This window comes from Apostichopus japonicus, chromosome 22 (genome assembly GCF_037975245.1).
Source record: "Apostichopus japonicus isolate 1M-3 chromosome 22, ASM3797524v1, whole genome shotgun sequence".
NCBI classification, from domain to species: domain Eukaryota; kingdom Metazoa; phylum Echinodermata; class Holothuroidea; order Aspidochirotida; family Stichopodidae; genus Apostichopus; species Apostichopus japonicus.
The window spans coordinates 2,125,472-2,142,503 of record NC_092582.1 but is presented as its reverse complement, the minus strand read 5'-3'; the positions used below and the strand labels follow the sequence as shown (position 1 = coordinate 2,142,503).

At 34.1% G+C, this 17,032-nt stretch overlaps 1 protein-coding gene across 1 annotated transcript in view; it reads right to left on the bottom strand.

Moving 5' to 3' along the window:
• Nucleotides 1-3,275, bottom strand: part of LOC139963804 (LIM homeobox transcription factor 1-beta-like) — a 72,469-nt gene extending 69,194 nt beyond the window's left edge. The window contains exon 1 of the mRNA XM_071964983.1: nt 2,678-3,275. Coding sequence (XP_071821084.1) covers nt 2,678-2,708 — 31 coding nt within the window. The 5' untranslated portion in view covers nt 2,709-3,275. The remainder of the gene's footprint in view (nt 1-2,677) is intronic.
• Nucleotides 3,276-17,032: the final 13,757 nt, after the last annotated feature.

Below are 17,032 nucleotides of genomic sequence, written 5' to 3'. Positions count from 1 at the left end.
CCATTTTTGGAGACACAAAGCCTATAGTAGGGTTTCTCAGTTTGATGAAATTAAAATCACAAAATCAGAAGAGTAAAATTCGGTCTTTACCGGAACTTGGAGATGTGACGTAATCACTCCACCTAAAATTTAGTGTGAAGGCAATATATGAGACATATGAAGATATGACACGGCATGTCTGAAAATTTATCAGCTTTGCCAAAAATGTGCTGAAATGTTCAGTTAATTTTCTCAAATCTCAACTTTCTAGAACTTTTATATATACGACCCTGGTTATCTCGTTGACACAGTTACTTGTTTAATTAAAACAATCTCCAAATGTAGGGGATTGATTTCCACGATCAGAATTACCCTCAGGGGATTAATTTTGGTCAACTTTTAACAATATTAGCATGCTGAAATTTGGGACCAATATTGGTCAACTTTAAGTGGCGTTAGAGGGACTTGAAGCGATTTAGTCATTGGACAAGAGCTTTTACATTAAAGTAAAATAATAAATAAGTTTAAGAGGGCAAAAAATTCAATAAACAAAATAAAGGAATTTAAGTTAAAGCAATTCACTGTTCTAACATCTTACGAATGATATTAAAAGCACTGTTGAAAAAAATGACATAACATATTCTTTGTGATTACGTAACTATTCTTGAGGAAGCTATCGATTCCAAGGCCTATTTTTTTGTACGTGCGAACATCTTTGTCCTTTTGATCAGACCGACGAATAAACCAATCGAATTCAGTAGTTGATTACTATGGGCTGTATATATATATGAATATATATATATATATATATATATATATATATATATATATATTATGCCCATAGTAATCAACCGTGGCCTCAGCAATGGGCCCCGTTAACAGTTTGAATCCAAATGGAACCTTTCACCTGTTAATATTAATATCGTCTTTATCAAATTGCATAGATTAAAAATCCTATATCCTCAATTTCGAATGAAATCTCTGTATCTGCCACTTCATAATAAATAAATTTTGATAGGCTTAAAGAATGAATTGCTTTATTTGATGATAAAAAGAATGTTATTTCGGAAGAAATGTCCATCGTTAAATGTATGAGTTTGTGTCTGAATTTCATTCCAAACAATTGCACGGTAAAAAAATGATTTACTTTGATGGAAATTTTAGGACCATTCAAAAGGTATTCATGTGTATGGTTTACAACTAAACCAATTCTGAAAAAAAAATTATATCTATCATTTGAAAAAATCGATCACAATGTAAAATATAATAAGAAGTCCAAATTTGGACACAGACTCGATGTCTACATGTACTGTTAACGCATTATATCAATAAAACGAAATTTCACTGATGAAGGTAATTTAATTATCATTTGAACATTAATGAGGTTACAAGACCAAGTCAATAATGCTTAGCGCAAAGTGGGAGACATTCACCCTACAGATTGAGGCGGCTATAACGTTACCATGGTGACGAGATTAAGGTAGTTGAAATACAGTAGGGTTGCTGAGAGGGGAAGGGAGGGGTCATGTGTGTGATGTCAACATCATTACTTTCTCTTGAAGTATAATGGTATATGGTGTGCCTAGGCCATTGCCACATGTTTTGTATAAGTGTAATTCAATGAAAACTAACTTGATAACAATTACCCTAGAAATTAGCATGTGTCGTTAAGTCGAATTTTACATGATCTAGTACAGGGGGTGGGGTGGGGTGGGTGGGGGTAGTTAAATCTCACACAAATCTAGAGAACATTGTAGTTACCTAGAACGTGGAGCTATTATGGAATATGATGAACTTATATAGGTAGGGTTCTACACTGCACTATACCTTATAAGATTTTACAGTAGGCCTACTAAGTTCACACTAGGTTTCGTCAATGATATACAAAGCCAGGCATCCCCACCCCCACCCCCCACCCCAGCAATCCCACCTCGATCTTACCACAAATAGTCAGTCAATGGCCTTAATATAACGTTATGATCCTTATGTTTGTGGCTAATACTTCATCATCATTACCGTGCGATCGGATCTATAAGGCTTACAATATTAGATTATTGATATAGGCCTATACTAACCAGACCATGTCTCCGTTTTTCAATACAGGCTGATATGATCTCCGTTTCTCTCTCTATGCATATATATATATTATTATAACACAGAGAGACTGGAGAATACAGATAGCCTAAGTTATATAGGCCTATATAAAAAAGAGACCATTCTTTTTTATATTTATGAAAACTGTATTACTCCGAAATCGCTAAGAGCATTAATATAGGTTAAGTTCATTTTTCGCCTAGTTAAATAATTAAGATGTATCATAACTATTTATCCCCTGCCTCCTGTAAATACTCTCGTGTGTTTTGATTCCATCTGTTCTTGCTAAATTGTCAACAAGACATTTCTGACAGATGGATGACTGGAAAGTTGTGAGATTTAGTGACGATTTATGATGCGACAATAAACACCAAATGATAATAAATTAATATTTTATCCCTAGGGATGATAATATATAAGATGACATCAGCTTGACCGTGTGTACACCTATAACCTTAACAACACTAACCGCATCTCCGGGAAATGAGTAAACACGTATAAAGATCCCTGCAAACATTTCAGTATAAATGTCTCTTACAAGAATATCCTTAAAGAAAACAAAAGATATTTTGCTCCAACAAAGAACATCATTGTATATACTCACTTGTCCCCGTTGGTTTCGAACCGTGTCCCATCAAAATAAAGAAAGACTCTTTTTGTATCCCACCAGAAACAGAAACAATCCTCGCTTCGTTTATATAGCTCCAAGTATTGCAAAGAAAAAATTCCCGGCCTTATATGTACATTTAACCTCCCCGTTACGATCACACACTACTTCGCGAAGGAGTCTTGTTGTTTCGGACAATATCGAATACTACGGAAATTGCGAGAGAACGCACACACACAGAGAAACACACCGCACCACCACACATAAGGTTCCACTGTTAGTATATGTATATATATATATACACATATATACATATATATATAGATAGATAGATATTGCACGTGAAATGTCAGACGTTAGTGTGAGGCTTCTATCGTACTGTTGACAGCTTTTCTAGCCGACCGTCTTGGCGATATAATCCGTCGTCTCTCCCGCTGCTCTTACACGGTCGAATCTATACATTATCGCGCTCCCACACGACGACTACCTATAGGCCCGTCATGTCATTGATTTATGCAAATACGTTCTGTAACTTATTGCTTATTCATGAAGTTTGTCAGGTCGAAGCTCCTTGGAATCAATGGCTCGTGCCGCACGTGCCACGGCGTAAGCCTTCCGCATACAGAGTGGATGATATTGATTGGCTACACAAACAACTCGTCGCCTTCAAGAAGACCGATGATAAATATTCATGACTTGACAAAGTCGTCGCCTCCTCTGTGTGTTTTTTTTGTGTTTTTTTTTTGTGTTTTTTTTTTCCTGTCGAGTTTATTTTTCTTCTACAAAGAAATCAAGATACGTGACTAAAAGATGATAAAGAGTTGAGATGGAAAGGAATTCTCTTTAGGCAGTAAATCCCATACAGAATGAAACACTAAGGCAGAATGTTTTCCAGTTTAGTAGGCCACAGTTGTCTTCTTTCTCTCGCTCTCTTTTATTGGTCTTTTATTTATATATTTAATTTGTTTTATTTACTAAAGACATCTTTGTTTATTTTTTGGCTAATTTAATGGAGTTGAATTATTCATGTAACATCATGTAGATCTTTGGCCTATATGGTTGCTTTTTAACTGGGACAAAAAATCATGTCGGTATTTATTAATCACTACTTTAAGTAGTAGTGAGAACAGTAACTTATTTTACAGATCACCGTATGTGTGTTTATTAAAATAGGCCTAAAGTGTTAGCTGTAATTCGATGAAATTTTATCACAGAATGATGAGTTGTTCTCTTTAGCTATTACGTATTTTAAGGCGTTAAACAGTGACAACTGTTCCAAAAGCTTCAATCAACATGAATTTCAGACAATTCTTGTAAATTGTCAAAAGGCTTCGTTATTTGTGTTCTTGGAAAGAAACACTCAACCTATTAAGGTCTCACTGTTAGATTTTACTTTTTGTTTTTTCTATATTTGTGTTTTGCTGTTAAAGTTCAAAATCAAAGACTGTCTGAAAAATATCAATGAAATGGACAAGAATAAAATAATCTTCATAACTTTGTTTGTTTCTTATTAATTTGACGACATTTTCTTTCAAATGATGAGAATTCAGTTTCTGAGAATGACCACTGCTCATATGGCCCTGTCTATTCGTATCAAATAATGACTTCATGTTTACATTAAGTTCTAAAATTATAGTGAACTTTAAAAGAAGAAGAAAAAATACTTTAAAGAATTGACCATGGAGAAAGGCTGACGGTTTCTCTTGTCATGCAGATAGTGATCTTTACGAACAATCATAATCCGATCTCATTCCTTGAACTCATGAAAGGATGTGTTAATATCTTCACCAAAACCATAATATCATTTGTGTAGACCTTGATATTTAACTCTATAACCCTACCGTTAAGATAGGAAAATAAGAATATAGTTTTTCCGTTACGAACACATGTATAAAATACTCAATGATTACCCTAACCACAATATCGGAATTTTCTTTTCTAACTATACTCTTTCTGATATGCATAACAATGCTATGCAGATTTTCTTGTAAAAAACACATGAAGCCCATAATGTAATAAACACAAAAGCCCATGTCTACACTTTTAAGTGCTTGGCCCTTTTTATAAATATTTGCAGTGCATTGAAGAGCGCGTCCCCACCCGCAGAAAGACAAAATCAAGTTTACATTGTGGAATGATAAATAATATATATATATATATATATATATATATATATATATATGCATATACAATACATATTTATATTTATATGTATATGTGTGTGTGTAATTGTTAATACCCCTACTTTCGTTGTGTAATCATGAGTGACGTAGTTAAAAGTATTTACACAGTTTAGACGGGGTAGCAAGAATAGTTTTGGAAACGTTAAACTACCGTAACCTTTTCTTAATTATTGGTTATAAAATGCTTGATTGAATAGATATGGCCTAAACGTTATATAGGCCTATATATATGTTTTTATATAACCGCATCACCAGGAAATGAGCAAACACGTATACATATATATATATATATATATATATATATATATATATATATATATATATATATATATATATATATATATATATATATATATATATATATATATACATATACATATATATATATATATATATATATATATATATATATATATATATTTATATATATATATATATATATATATATATATATATATATATATATATATATATTTATATATATATATATATTTATATATATATATATATATATATATATATATATATATATATATATATATATATTAATATACATATATTTATATAGAAAGAAGAGAAAGGATAGAACAGAAAATATGACATTGTTCTGACCTTGTTGCCATGTTTTGTGTCATAATTGTTGGAGGCTGGATAGTTACTTATGACTTAGTTATGGCTGACTTCAATATTTATTTGAAAATGACTTACACATATATAGGTAGGTATTCATTTTTCAGTCACCACAGTCTTGTGGTAAATTGTCATTTTAATTGTAAAATGTGTAAACCTAGAAATGAGAATCGGGTGTAACTCTTTCCTTGGAATGTATAGGCCTAGTAAATTGGTTAATATTGTCGAACTTTGATCATGCCTTTTATGTATATCACTATTTTCTCTTTTTTTTTAAATCTTTTTCCTTTGAGCTGTTGTTCACGTTTGTCTTAAAGAAAAAGAAGAGGAAAATATAACGGGGATAAATATGAAAGAAATGTATGTTATTTTTACGGAAACAAGACTATACGAAAGAATTTCAAATTGAGGGCGCTCGACTGTAAAGGATTCCGATAATCTTACACCAGCGGGTTTGACAATGTTGCGTTTAGTCATTCATTTTAAACAAATTAAATGAGAATTACTCGTAAGCAACCAAAGTAAAACAATAAGTAACCAAAGTAAAACAGTCTCCTACAATTTTCTTTCTACAGTACCATTGTTATTTTAGCGTAAGTTTTATTTTATCTTCGATTTTCTGTTAAGACTTTCAAGCTTAATTAGGTTTTTTGAAGCTTGTATTTAAGAAGTGTTGATGTTGGCAATGTTTAATGAGGTGTTGAATGGCGGATGATAGTAACGTTGATGTCAGGTATTGTCACATGAGCTAGGGAAGGGTAGAGGAGGGGGAGGGAGAATATAGGGGGAGGGGGTGATTCCGGAATTTCACCTCGCAATGTTATCAAATGTACTCATAATCCTCCGCACGCCTTCTTCGCTCAATTTTTTTTTTTTTCATTTTCAAAACAGATGAAAATTGTAAATTGGATGATTTTACATGGAAAATGTTATTCTATAAAATTCTAGATTGGAAACTACGTTTAACCGCTTTTTTTTATCTAGCCGTATAACTGATTAAAAAAAACCGGGTTATAGCTTACTATATAACGGTATATCGGTGTTACAAGAAGCACTATAGCAGATGAATAAACCGTCTGACATTTGAAAATGAGTAGCTCAGTTATAGCGAAATTTATTCTATTTAAATCTCTTCGATTCTGTTTATGAAATCGTGTTAAGATGGAAATACTGGTTTTCTTTAACAAATGGACGAACAGATTTTGGCTATCATTCTACGAGATACTGATACGGATACTCTTAGAAGCCATGTACATACTTATGAGGAAATTTTTATCCAGTCACTTTGTAGCTTGGACTGGTAAAAGCACTTCTTTTAAAATTTGGTGTCTTTCTTCGGCTGGTTGCCACTTTTGCTACACTTACTGAGTATTTAATCAAAATAAGATTTCGATGTCTTTCAAAGTAAGACACAATCCATCATGTTACCACCAAATGAATGTTATAACTTGTAATTAACAGCAGTTCTTGTTGCCGAAAGAAACCTTAACTAAATATCTGTGTTTTTACTTTGTCATTCACATTGTTTATAATGTTACAACTCAAAACATTCAGAACATTCCATCTTACTTTCGAAATCCTCCTTAGCAGGAAACTTCGTGTGAAAACTTCAGTGGATTTTTTTTTTTTTTGGGGGGGGGAGGTTATGGTGGGGGAGGTGTGTGTGGGGGGTACCACATACAGTGTCATTAACATCAACAAAACGCAAATATTCAACGTGTACTTATATGTGTTCCTTGACATTCATGACCGCGACCGCCTTGTGAAGAATTCCCTCGAAGGCTCGGCGTTGTCGGGCGAAATTTTGCAGGTGCGCGCTGTTTCGAAAAGTTGTCTACGAGATGACGAAGGAAATATTAACCGTTCGTCGGATATTATTCCCCTCTTCGTCAATCGACCTGGTGAACATATCTACCGCAGCCTCAAGCGCTTAGTATTTCTCTAAGTTTTGTTTTGCTTTTCTTTCCCCCATTTTTTCTCTCTCTTTCTCTCTTCCTTCGTCACTCTCCTATAGCCTAACGTGATCAATGTGAATACCACCGTATACCGTATCCCTTTTGCACGCTTGTCAAGGATGTAGCCAGGGCACGTCGCCCCGGCAAGTGGCCTTGCGCACGTGCTGGGCGGAGGCACGCGCTGTATTGTTCAATTTTCTTTGGCAGTTTCGTACAGCTGTGTACGGCTCCACACTATGTCAAACTTAAGTCAAGTATATACGGATATAAAGATTTAGTAGAAACTGCAGTATCTCTCTTAAAACAGTATACATATATATATATACTGAGATTTAATCTTCTAACAGTGTAGGCTATATCCTCTAAATGGTGCCCTTAGCATTACCCTATATCTCTGAGTTTGTATAACCAAAAAATGGCGTCAGGCTTGCCGTTTTTTTTATGTATAGAAATAGCAGAGAGAGAGAGGGGGATATTATTTAAAAACTCAAATTCGAGCTATGAAAACACTCGGTATAGGATGCCCCTTAGCAGAAAATTATAAAAAGATGTTCCAAACATTGAAATATCGTGCCCCTTTCCCCCGAAAGGACTCTCGCCTACCCTAACAATAATAATAGTACTACTTGAATTAAATCGCAAAGTAAATTTCCATAGGATCAGCTAAAGCGCACAAAGTTTACGTTTGGTATAAGTTTAAAGATGAGGATATCGCCGAATGGAGTTCATTTTCTTACTATGTGAACTTTCAGAAGTTTCCTTTCTCTCTAACTCATTCTCAGAGTTTACATGAATCATGCCTAAAAGCGACAATGTGGGGAAACATGACATGACGAATGTAACTCGAAAAGTGGGCCGATGTTTTATCCACGTTTTTTTTTACGGGTGACTGCACTGACAACGATATGATTCAATATAGTTAAACATTCTTGCTTCGTTTCAATATAAAACGTTGGCAGCATATTTGAATAATTCACAAGAACAGGTATATAGATATATGTAAATATTGTATTATGGTACTAATTCAATACAATTATTTGCATTTGTATGCGGGGGGTTCCCTGTACTTGTGTAAAAAAAACAACAGTTGCCGATGCGGGTTCTTTATAAAGTTTGCAAATAAACTAGCCCGTGTATTAGCATAGTTCTACTGTGGAGTCTATAGAAAGCGAAGATCAATATAAACCAATTCTTGGTTTTCATTTAATTGATGAAAACTAGTAAATAACATGATCAAACATGCACATGGATCATGCAACATCACCCATAAACGGGTGGGTGCATGGGTCTATTATAGAGACGTATATATATTGGTTGTGAAAACTCATCATTATAGTAACAGGTAAATTGAAGAATACTATCACTGCTGAACTCTTTAATTCCAAGGAGAGTGTATTCCCTTTTTGAGAGTGCCCATGGTGATAACTCTTTTTGAGAAGTGATTTTCACTCTTCTCAAAGATTGAATTCGTGTCAGGTTAGCTCTACAATAAGAGCGTATATGTTAGTTTCAATCTAAGCACTACATTAGCAAGAATCCACTCTAATGAGAAGATTGAAATCATTCCTCGAAAGATTGACAATATTGTAGACACTCTCAAAGAGTGAATTCTCACTCTTTGGAGTTAAGAATGTAACAGCGAATGTATACTCAGTCTATAACCTTGATATAAACTATATCAGATGACCGATTTTTCACTCATTATATTTCTAAAAGTTTGTCTTAGAGGGTCCCCCCTCCCTCCCCACCCCTTCTTCTTCTTCTTCTTGAATTGTTCTTATTAATTTTATCTTCATATCGTCACAGCGTACTAATCAAAGATTTGTTATCTCTATAGACAATTAAGGAGCCAACAAATCACCTGTGCGTGTTTTATATTGTGGCGAACACGTGGCTTTATAATATCCTCGTGCGTGTGTGAATCCCATTGTTGAGAGGACATGTAGTAAACAGGAGAGAAAATCAAGAATTCTCCCATTTATCCCAAATCGTGGGAAAACTTCTCGAAGATAGCATGTGGAAAGTTACTCGTCGTGAAAGGATAGTTTGTCAGATGAAAGTGGATTGGAATTCGTCGATCGGAATAGGGGGAGCAGGCTGATTTCTGCATGCTTCTATCCAATTAATATAAATAATATAAAGTGAGTCCTCTTAAGAATTTTAAAAATGGTTTTACTTATTCCCACGCATGCTGTGTTTGAATGATGTTAGCAACATGTTGGATTCTTTATCACAAACTAAATAATTCTGCTAATGAAAGAAGAATCCTGTAAAACTAAATTAGTGTTGTTATTATATTGTTGCAATCGAGATGATATGAAATAGAGTTTGTTTTCGCAGCCTACAAAATTCACCAACATGACGCTAAAAATTATCGCGGATTCCTTCAGTTGTTATTCTTGTGAAGTGCAACATCAGTAAAGTTTAACTGGTGCAGAATTGAAGAAACAACAAAAAACAACAACAACAACAACAACAACAAGATAAATCATCTCAATACCATGAGAGAAGTGAATTTTTCCAGCCTACCATACAACTTATAATTCCGTTCTTGTGTAAACAAGAAGTTATTATACAGCAAAATACGTTTCTTCAAAATCTTACCACCTTTATATCAACACTGCATTCATTAAGTATAATTCATAGACAATTATATAGAGATTGTGTTTGTTACTATACCTCTCATTTCTAGGGTCGTTCGTTATAACTCGGTGGTCATTATTGTTGTCAACCATTACCATGACAACACTTGATGGAAACTTATAACGACGCAGTCAACATTTTACGAAGAGGCCAGTGCAAGCCAAGTGACAACATCCCAGGTGATGCTCGCTCGCAGTTCGGATGTAGCTTAGAAATGAAGGGGGGGGGGGGGGGGAACTGGAAGGGCATTCATTGTTACGACGGGCGCACGCGTGAAAATAAAAGGGTATTGGAACTCTTGTTGTATCGTCGTATAGTGATGGTTACAATTGTGATGTCGGCTCAGTGACAGTGGGTGTGTATCCAGGAGAATTTTATGCAGTTTAGGAGGAGTAAATATCAGTCGTATACTGAAGAGTGGATTAACCGCATGTAAAATAGCGATATAAACTGGGAGGATAAATGATCACTCTAATAATTGAATACTCTCATCTTATTAAAGAGTGGAAATTCACTGTACCTGGCAACTTTCAAAGAGGGAAGTATAAATTCACTCTCAACGATTGAATTTTCACTCTTTGTAATTAAAAGTGTATATAATTATACAGTTTACATAATTTTTTTGTACATTGAACCACTTCGTATGGTATCATCAGATTGTGGTAAATTATAAGTTAATTGAAGATGAAACTTTAATTAGTTAAAAGGCGATATGTCATGGGCTGGATGAATAAAGAAATACGGCAACTGAATGAAAGGAAATACCTTTAATTTACCACACGATGACGAATACATGTCTATAATGCGATGTACTTTTCGATGCTCTGAAAGCAAGGATTGTCAATTCTTGAACAGAAAGAGGAAGAATGTTAAGTGCATGCTTAAGTAACTGATCGAAATTGTTTTCCAAAAAGGTTGGTTAGCGATATATACGGATCGGCATTCCTCCCTATCTATCTTTATTAATTATATGCCCTATTTAATGTAAAGTTACCATTTAATCCAATTGTCATTTTCCGCATTGCCAAAATGTATTCATTACCGACGGCTGGGGTTTCTTTTTCCGCCGAAAAATAAATACGCAGAATTATCCTTTTCAAAGATCTAGCTTTTAAGCGAGATTTGTGGTTCATTCTAGTTACAATGTTAAATAGAAAAGCCTTTACGAGAGCCCCTATCAAATCCTTGCGTTAGAACTGCCCCAGGAAACCCTACGGCTATTTATTTTCTCTGTAACGGGTTCCTGCGAACCATCTCAGTTCATTCGAACACACTCTTAAATCATAATTCACCACATCGATCTTTTTAAATTTGGACGATGTCGACGAGGAAAAGGCTTCTTTTTTTCTTTTTTTTGTCTTTAGGCAATGCAAGGATATTTAAGGACATGTCGTGGTTTGCTGAACAGAATCGCGAAATTTGAAAGACACGTACTTGACAATGAAGTGGTTTGGATACGGTTAAACGGGGATAATGTTACAATATCTCACAGGTTTACGATGAACCGAGTATTGGAACCGTTCAAGTTTCAGAGCTGACGACGGCACGATAACCAGATTCATCCCCCGGGGTCGGAATTGTCAAGTGACGTCATAGGGCTTGGCCGGGTAGGTTGAAAGTCGCTGAGATACTTAAGGTTTTGAGAGGCTAATTTGCATAGACTTACTCATCTGAAAATACCATTCCGAAATAATCTTACACTCAGTACCCTTTGTAGGTCATTTTATGGTTCATATTCTGTTTTTGTGCGTTATGCAGACAGATTATAACATACCAAGCTCGTTATGAAAAGAAACCAAAAAATACGATGCGCTGTGTTGCTATGTGGACGCCACGGGACGGACAAGCGCGCATTAGATGTAAACTTATCAGTTAAACTTGGTCAGCATTGCTTGCAACTTGGTTATTAACGATTGCATTGTCGATAAAACTAGGGATTTAGTCGTTACGTAGTGCATCTGTTATGCACAGAATGGATGTTGGCGTAAATTATTGCGTCATATAACTTTTGGGCAACTACAACTGCAATCCAATAATTGTGCGCAGTAGTTGATAGATTAGTGGATTGGTATAGAGACAGGAACTAGTTCATCTCAACAGAACTTTGATTACTTTAAAAATAATTAAGAACGTCAATCTTATATCTTTCCTTTATTATAAAAAACAGTTGATTCCGTTGTCCTATACTCAAACATTTACTCTCCAACTTTTCAATTTCTTATCATAAAGAAAAAACTCGTTTTATATTCAACTATAGCGCATACTACTTTGCTACGAAATGTAAAATTATTTCGTCTCGGAGAATGTCATACCAAATCAACCGTTAAGTATAAAGAATAATCACATTGAGAGATACGAGTAGTAACTTCTGTACAGAGTTTCTATATTCAAATTAGTATAAACAAAAAGGTTATTTGAACTGTTGTCGCGGTTTTGTTCCGAAAAATAACGGATTTTCCCAAGATTTCAAAATTACATTAATTTCCGGGCGATGCCAATGCAATAAAAGTAAGGATAGAGTTATTTTGAGCTCGTTTTAACATGTTATGTATTATTCACATATAGGTGTATGAAACTCGATATAACTTGTATATAGCATGTCGTTTTATATACAACCATTAAACTGATTTATTTGGGAATGTTGTGAATTTTTTGTCCCCATTAATTTAATGTAACGTTTAATCATTTGTTTCCTTTGAATTTATGTGCATAGGCCTAATATAACTAAGTGCTACTATGTAAGGCGGAATTTAAATATATGCAAATTACGTTTCACGGTACAATATCTTTCTTTTAGGTCAAATATGGTTCTCTCAAATTGTGGCAAACACAACACAAGTTGCAAATATTATAAAACTGTCTTCGCTGTTAGACTGAACAGCAAATAGGTCACTTCAGCATTTTTTAGTTTTTTTTGACAAAGCTATTTCCAAGTGTTGAATTTGATTTTATCACTATGCAAATTATGAGAACGCTAGACCATGTAACACCTATGTTGAATTTTGTGAAGTGCCTAGCCGATGTGTATATATATCACAAAATGTATATAAATCTACGATAAGCCCCTATATACCACACTGCCACCTTACAACACCGTGGTACTTCTATATAACTGTTAACTTGAACTATAGTGTCATTGAGAGTAAATAGGTTTAAATTGCTTTGAAAATAGGTAGACCTTCATAGCTGATATATATATCGCCAGAAACAATTTTTTTCTCTCTAAACTTATATATTCCACAGACTGTTTTTTGGCCATGCACGAGGCGGACTTTATTAAACTCTGACTCGAATCTCGGCATCAGGAAATTGACGCTAGTTGCCCAACTATAGTGGAGTCACTATTGTTTAATACAAGTTTTTCATTAATAAAACTTGCCATCGAATATTATTTCATGGTGTAGTGATAATTTGCCTAAGGTTGAAAAGAACACAGATCTCCCTTCGCATGCAACAATGCAAAAGAGGAAGCTGACATTTAGGGAGAAACGAGAGACAGGGGGGGGGGGGAGGAGAAGTGGAGGGAGAGAAACGAGAGAGGAAGATAAGAAAATGTAATAAAACCGATAAATGTGGGCACAAATAAGAGGCAGGTCAAATACAAAATACGGATGGCTAAAAAGATTTAATAAAAAAATAAGACAGAAAAAATACTGGCGGACTGAGAATCAAATACGATATTAGTTGTTTTTTTCGAAGAAGATGAAGCATATGTCTTTTATTTTATTTTAGTTTAGAAATACGTCATAAAACGCCAAGAAATTTGAAACGGTAAAGTTCAAAAAAGGGAAAAGATTTACATTATACATTCTATAGCCCAACCTTTTTTATATTAGATAAAACAGAGAAATCGTTTGTGCTAACATATTAATTGTCCCTCGGCCCTTCTGAAGGGCTGAAGGGTAAAGCCAAAGAAAAATGAATGAATGAATGGATGAAATGATGGATGAATGGATGGATGAATGGATGGATGGATATATATGTGAATATAAATATATATATATATAAATATATATATATATGTGTGTATATATATATATATACATATATATATATATATATATATATATATATATATATATAAATGTATTTAAATATATATTTATATGTAGTGAGTTGGAAAATCCAGAACAGTGAAATAACTTCCAGTTTCCACCTGGATTCGAACCCGGGCCTCCCGCTTTATATGCGGACACCCTGACCACTAGGCTATTGACGCTGGTTGTACGTCCAGAGGTTCGAACCGGTAAGGAAGGTCGTAATTCCACTGTAGGCGTTTGTCACCTGTATCGAACTATAATAGTCCTGTTTTGGTGACATATATGCAAATAATTGTATGAAAATCAGGATTAAATATTGTTTATAATTTTAACGCATTCTTTTCATGTTTTGACGCCAGAAACCATAAAAGCGAGTTTTATAAGATGAAGCGCAACCGTTCTATTCACCTCACGTTTTGATCATCAAAGCAGGTCCATCTGCGGGGCGGAGGGATGGGGAGGGGGAGAACCCCCCCCCCCCAAAAAAAAGATGGCGATGCTACAACTGTTGCTTGTTAAAGATCGACTATTAACGTTGGTGAATTAAGCAGAAGAAAAACAAGTTTGGACAACAGTATCATACTTTGTAGACAATTCTGTATTATTACATTTCAAATATACACCGAACACATACATACGTACATACATGCACACATACACACACATATGCATACTTACATGCTATAGGCTATACTTGTATGTGTATGTCAATGTTATTGTTGCAAATAGTAAATCGCGTTCATTTATAGCTATATTCACAACGGATAAAAGCAAGTCTTTATCCTCAAATTGTGTGCATTTTAGAAATGCGACTCTCTTATTTAGTATATTTTTTAATGTGAATGTACTATCATTCCGGTGCTGAACTTGTTTTTTTTTTGTGAAGATTTCAGTTATATTAGAGATGTGCTAGCATTAGAAAACGCCCGAAGCAACCAGTCAAAACTTAAGAGTAGGTTTGGCGGGAGTGGGCTGAAGGTATATATAACGACTAATGAAAAATACGGGAAAAAATGGGCGAAATACCGCCCGCTTGATCTGTTTTGTTTTTCTCTCAACTAATTTGTGAATTCGGCGGTCTGATTATTGAAGTGAAAGCTGTATAAATATGATGTGACATGGAGATTTATCTCAAAAAGTACGGCTACCTATCAGTTCCATATTCAAGAATACATATTTGACATGTGGAGACAAAATAGTTCTTTTTAAATGTTGTTTTTATTTGAGGTTATATTAATTAAACTAATATAGAAAGAGTAGTTAAAGTAACAAAAGCAACATACTTAATTATGCCTTTCTTGATATTTTCTCCTTTAGATTCTTGTAAAATTTCTGTTTTTGCCAAAATTGTTTCAGGTTAAAAGAGTCAACAGATTCAGGCATTTCTGAGATACCGTATCAAATTTTTTAGAACTGATAGGCTTTAAACGAAATTAATCGGCACCGAGTAAGGAAATGGTGTGTTGCGAAGCACGTAAATCAATCACTTCCATAGAAAGACAGTGAAATGCGCTATTAGCACTATTGGTGACGTCAGCACTCGTTTAATTCTTAATTATTAAACAATTTTGTGATCGATGTACTAGTTGTAATCTAATGTTGGGGAGCATAATACAAAAGGAGAGAATGTTTAAAGACAAAATGATTAAAATTAGTCAAACATGGATGGCAAGAAAATATAAATCAAGGAAATGTTCACAGGGTTTATTCTGAAAAGATATGTAGGAGATTTTAGTAATCACTTTATATCTTAAATTCTTTATCTTTCATAATTTGTTTCTTAGTGACGTCAAATGTGTTTGCTTTAGCATAATTAGCATAAATTTGTACAAACCTACACAAGTTTTTGTTTGTTTTGAGAATATGTAAAATATTAGAGTTATTTTAGTTCATGTAAAAGCAATTTTGGTGATTAATTTTATTTGTCCATTAATTTAGTTTCTCAATTTTTTTACTCCATATAAGAAAAAGTAAGTTGTGGCACACGAGCTAACCATATAGGCCCTACATCGGGATTTGAAGAAAACAGCGCCGTATATACCTTATACTCACTTCTGGAAATTAACCTACTCTTTCAACCACCAAGGCCAGGAACGTCAAATTCAGAGTTTATTATATATAGTGAATACTTTAAATTTGTTTGATTTTTTACAATAGTGAATGTAAAATCCTTAACAGTTCGTGATCAAATTTTAAATTTTGGGAGTACTTTTATGATATATTAAAAATTGTGCTGAACGTGAAAACAAAAAATTGTATCGAGCTAGTTCCTTATCTTATACTTGTCATATGATCGATTAAGGTCGCATTGCCAAGCTTCTCGAACCTCCGCCGCAAAGTTGTAATTCACATGCAACAGTTTCATGAATCACACAGGCATTAACGTAAAACAAGTGTGTCATCGAATTTTCGTAAAATGAGATTAAAAAATGAACAATAAAAAATAGATGTACATGTAGATATATCATTGTGGATATAAAACATAAGAGAATTAATAGAAGAAATTATAGATGAAAGTAACATTATAAACTCTCCTTAGTGTTTTGTTTTAGTTTTGTAATTATTGTTGTATTTGTTTTAGTAATCATTTTCTTCGTTCCTCAGTCAGATTAATTTGCAATTAAATTCAAAAGGCAAATCGATCATTTTTTCGAAGAGACCTTTCTTCTTTATAACTGGAAGACAAGCCAACAAGCTGCGCTTTTATGGAAAGTGTTGATGCCATAAAGTGTTGAAACAATTACGCATGGAACCCTTTAAATTAGGTATAGTAGTAGTATAGTAGTAGTAGTAGTGGTAGTAGTAATAGTAATAGTTGTAGTAGTGGTAGTAGTAGTAGTAGTAGTAGTAGAAGTAGTAGTAGTAGTAGTAGTAGTAATAGTAGTACTAGTGGTAGTAGTA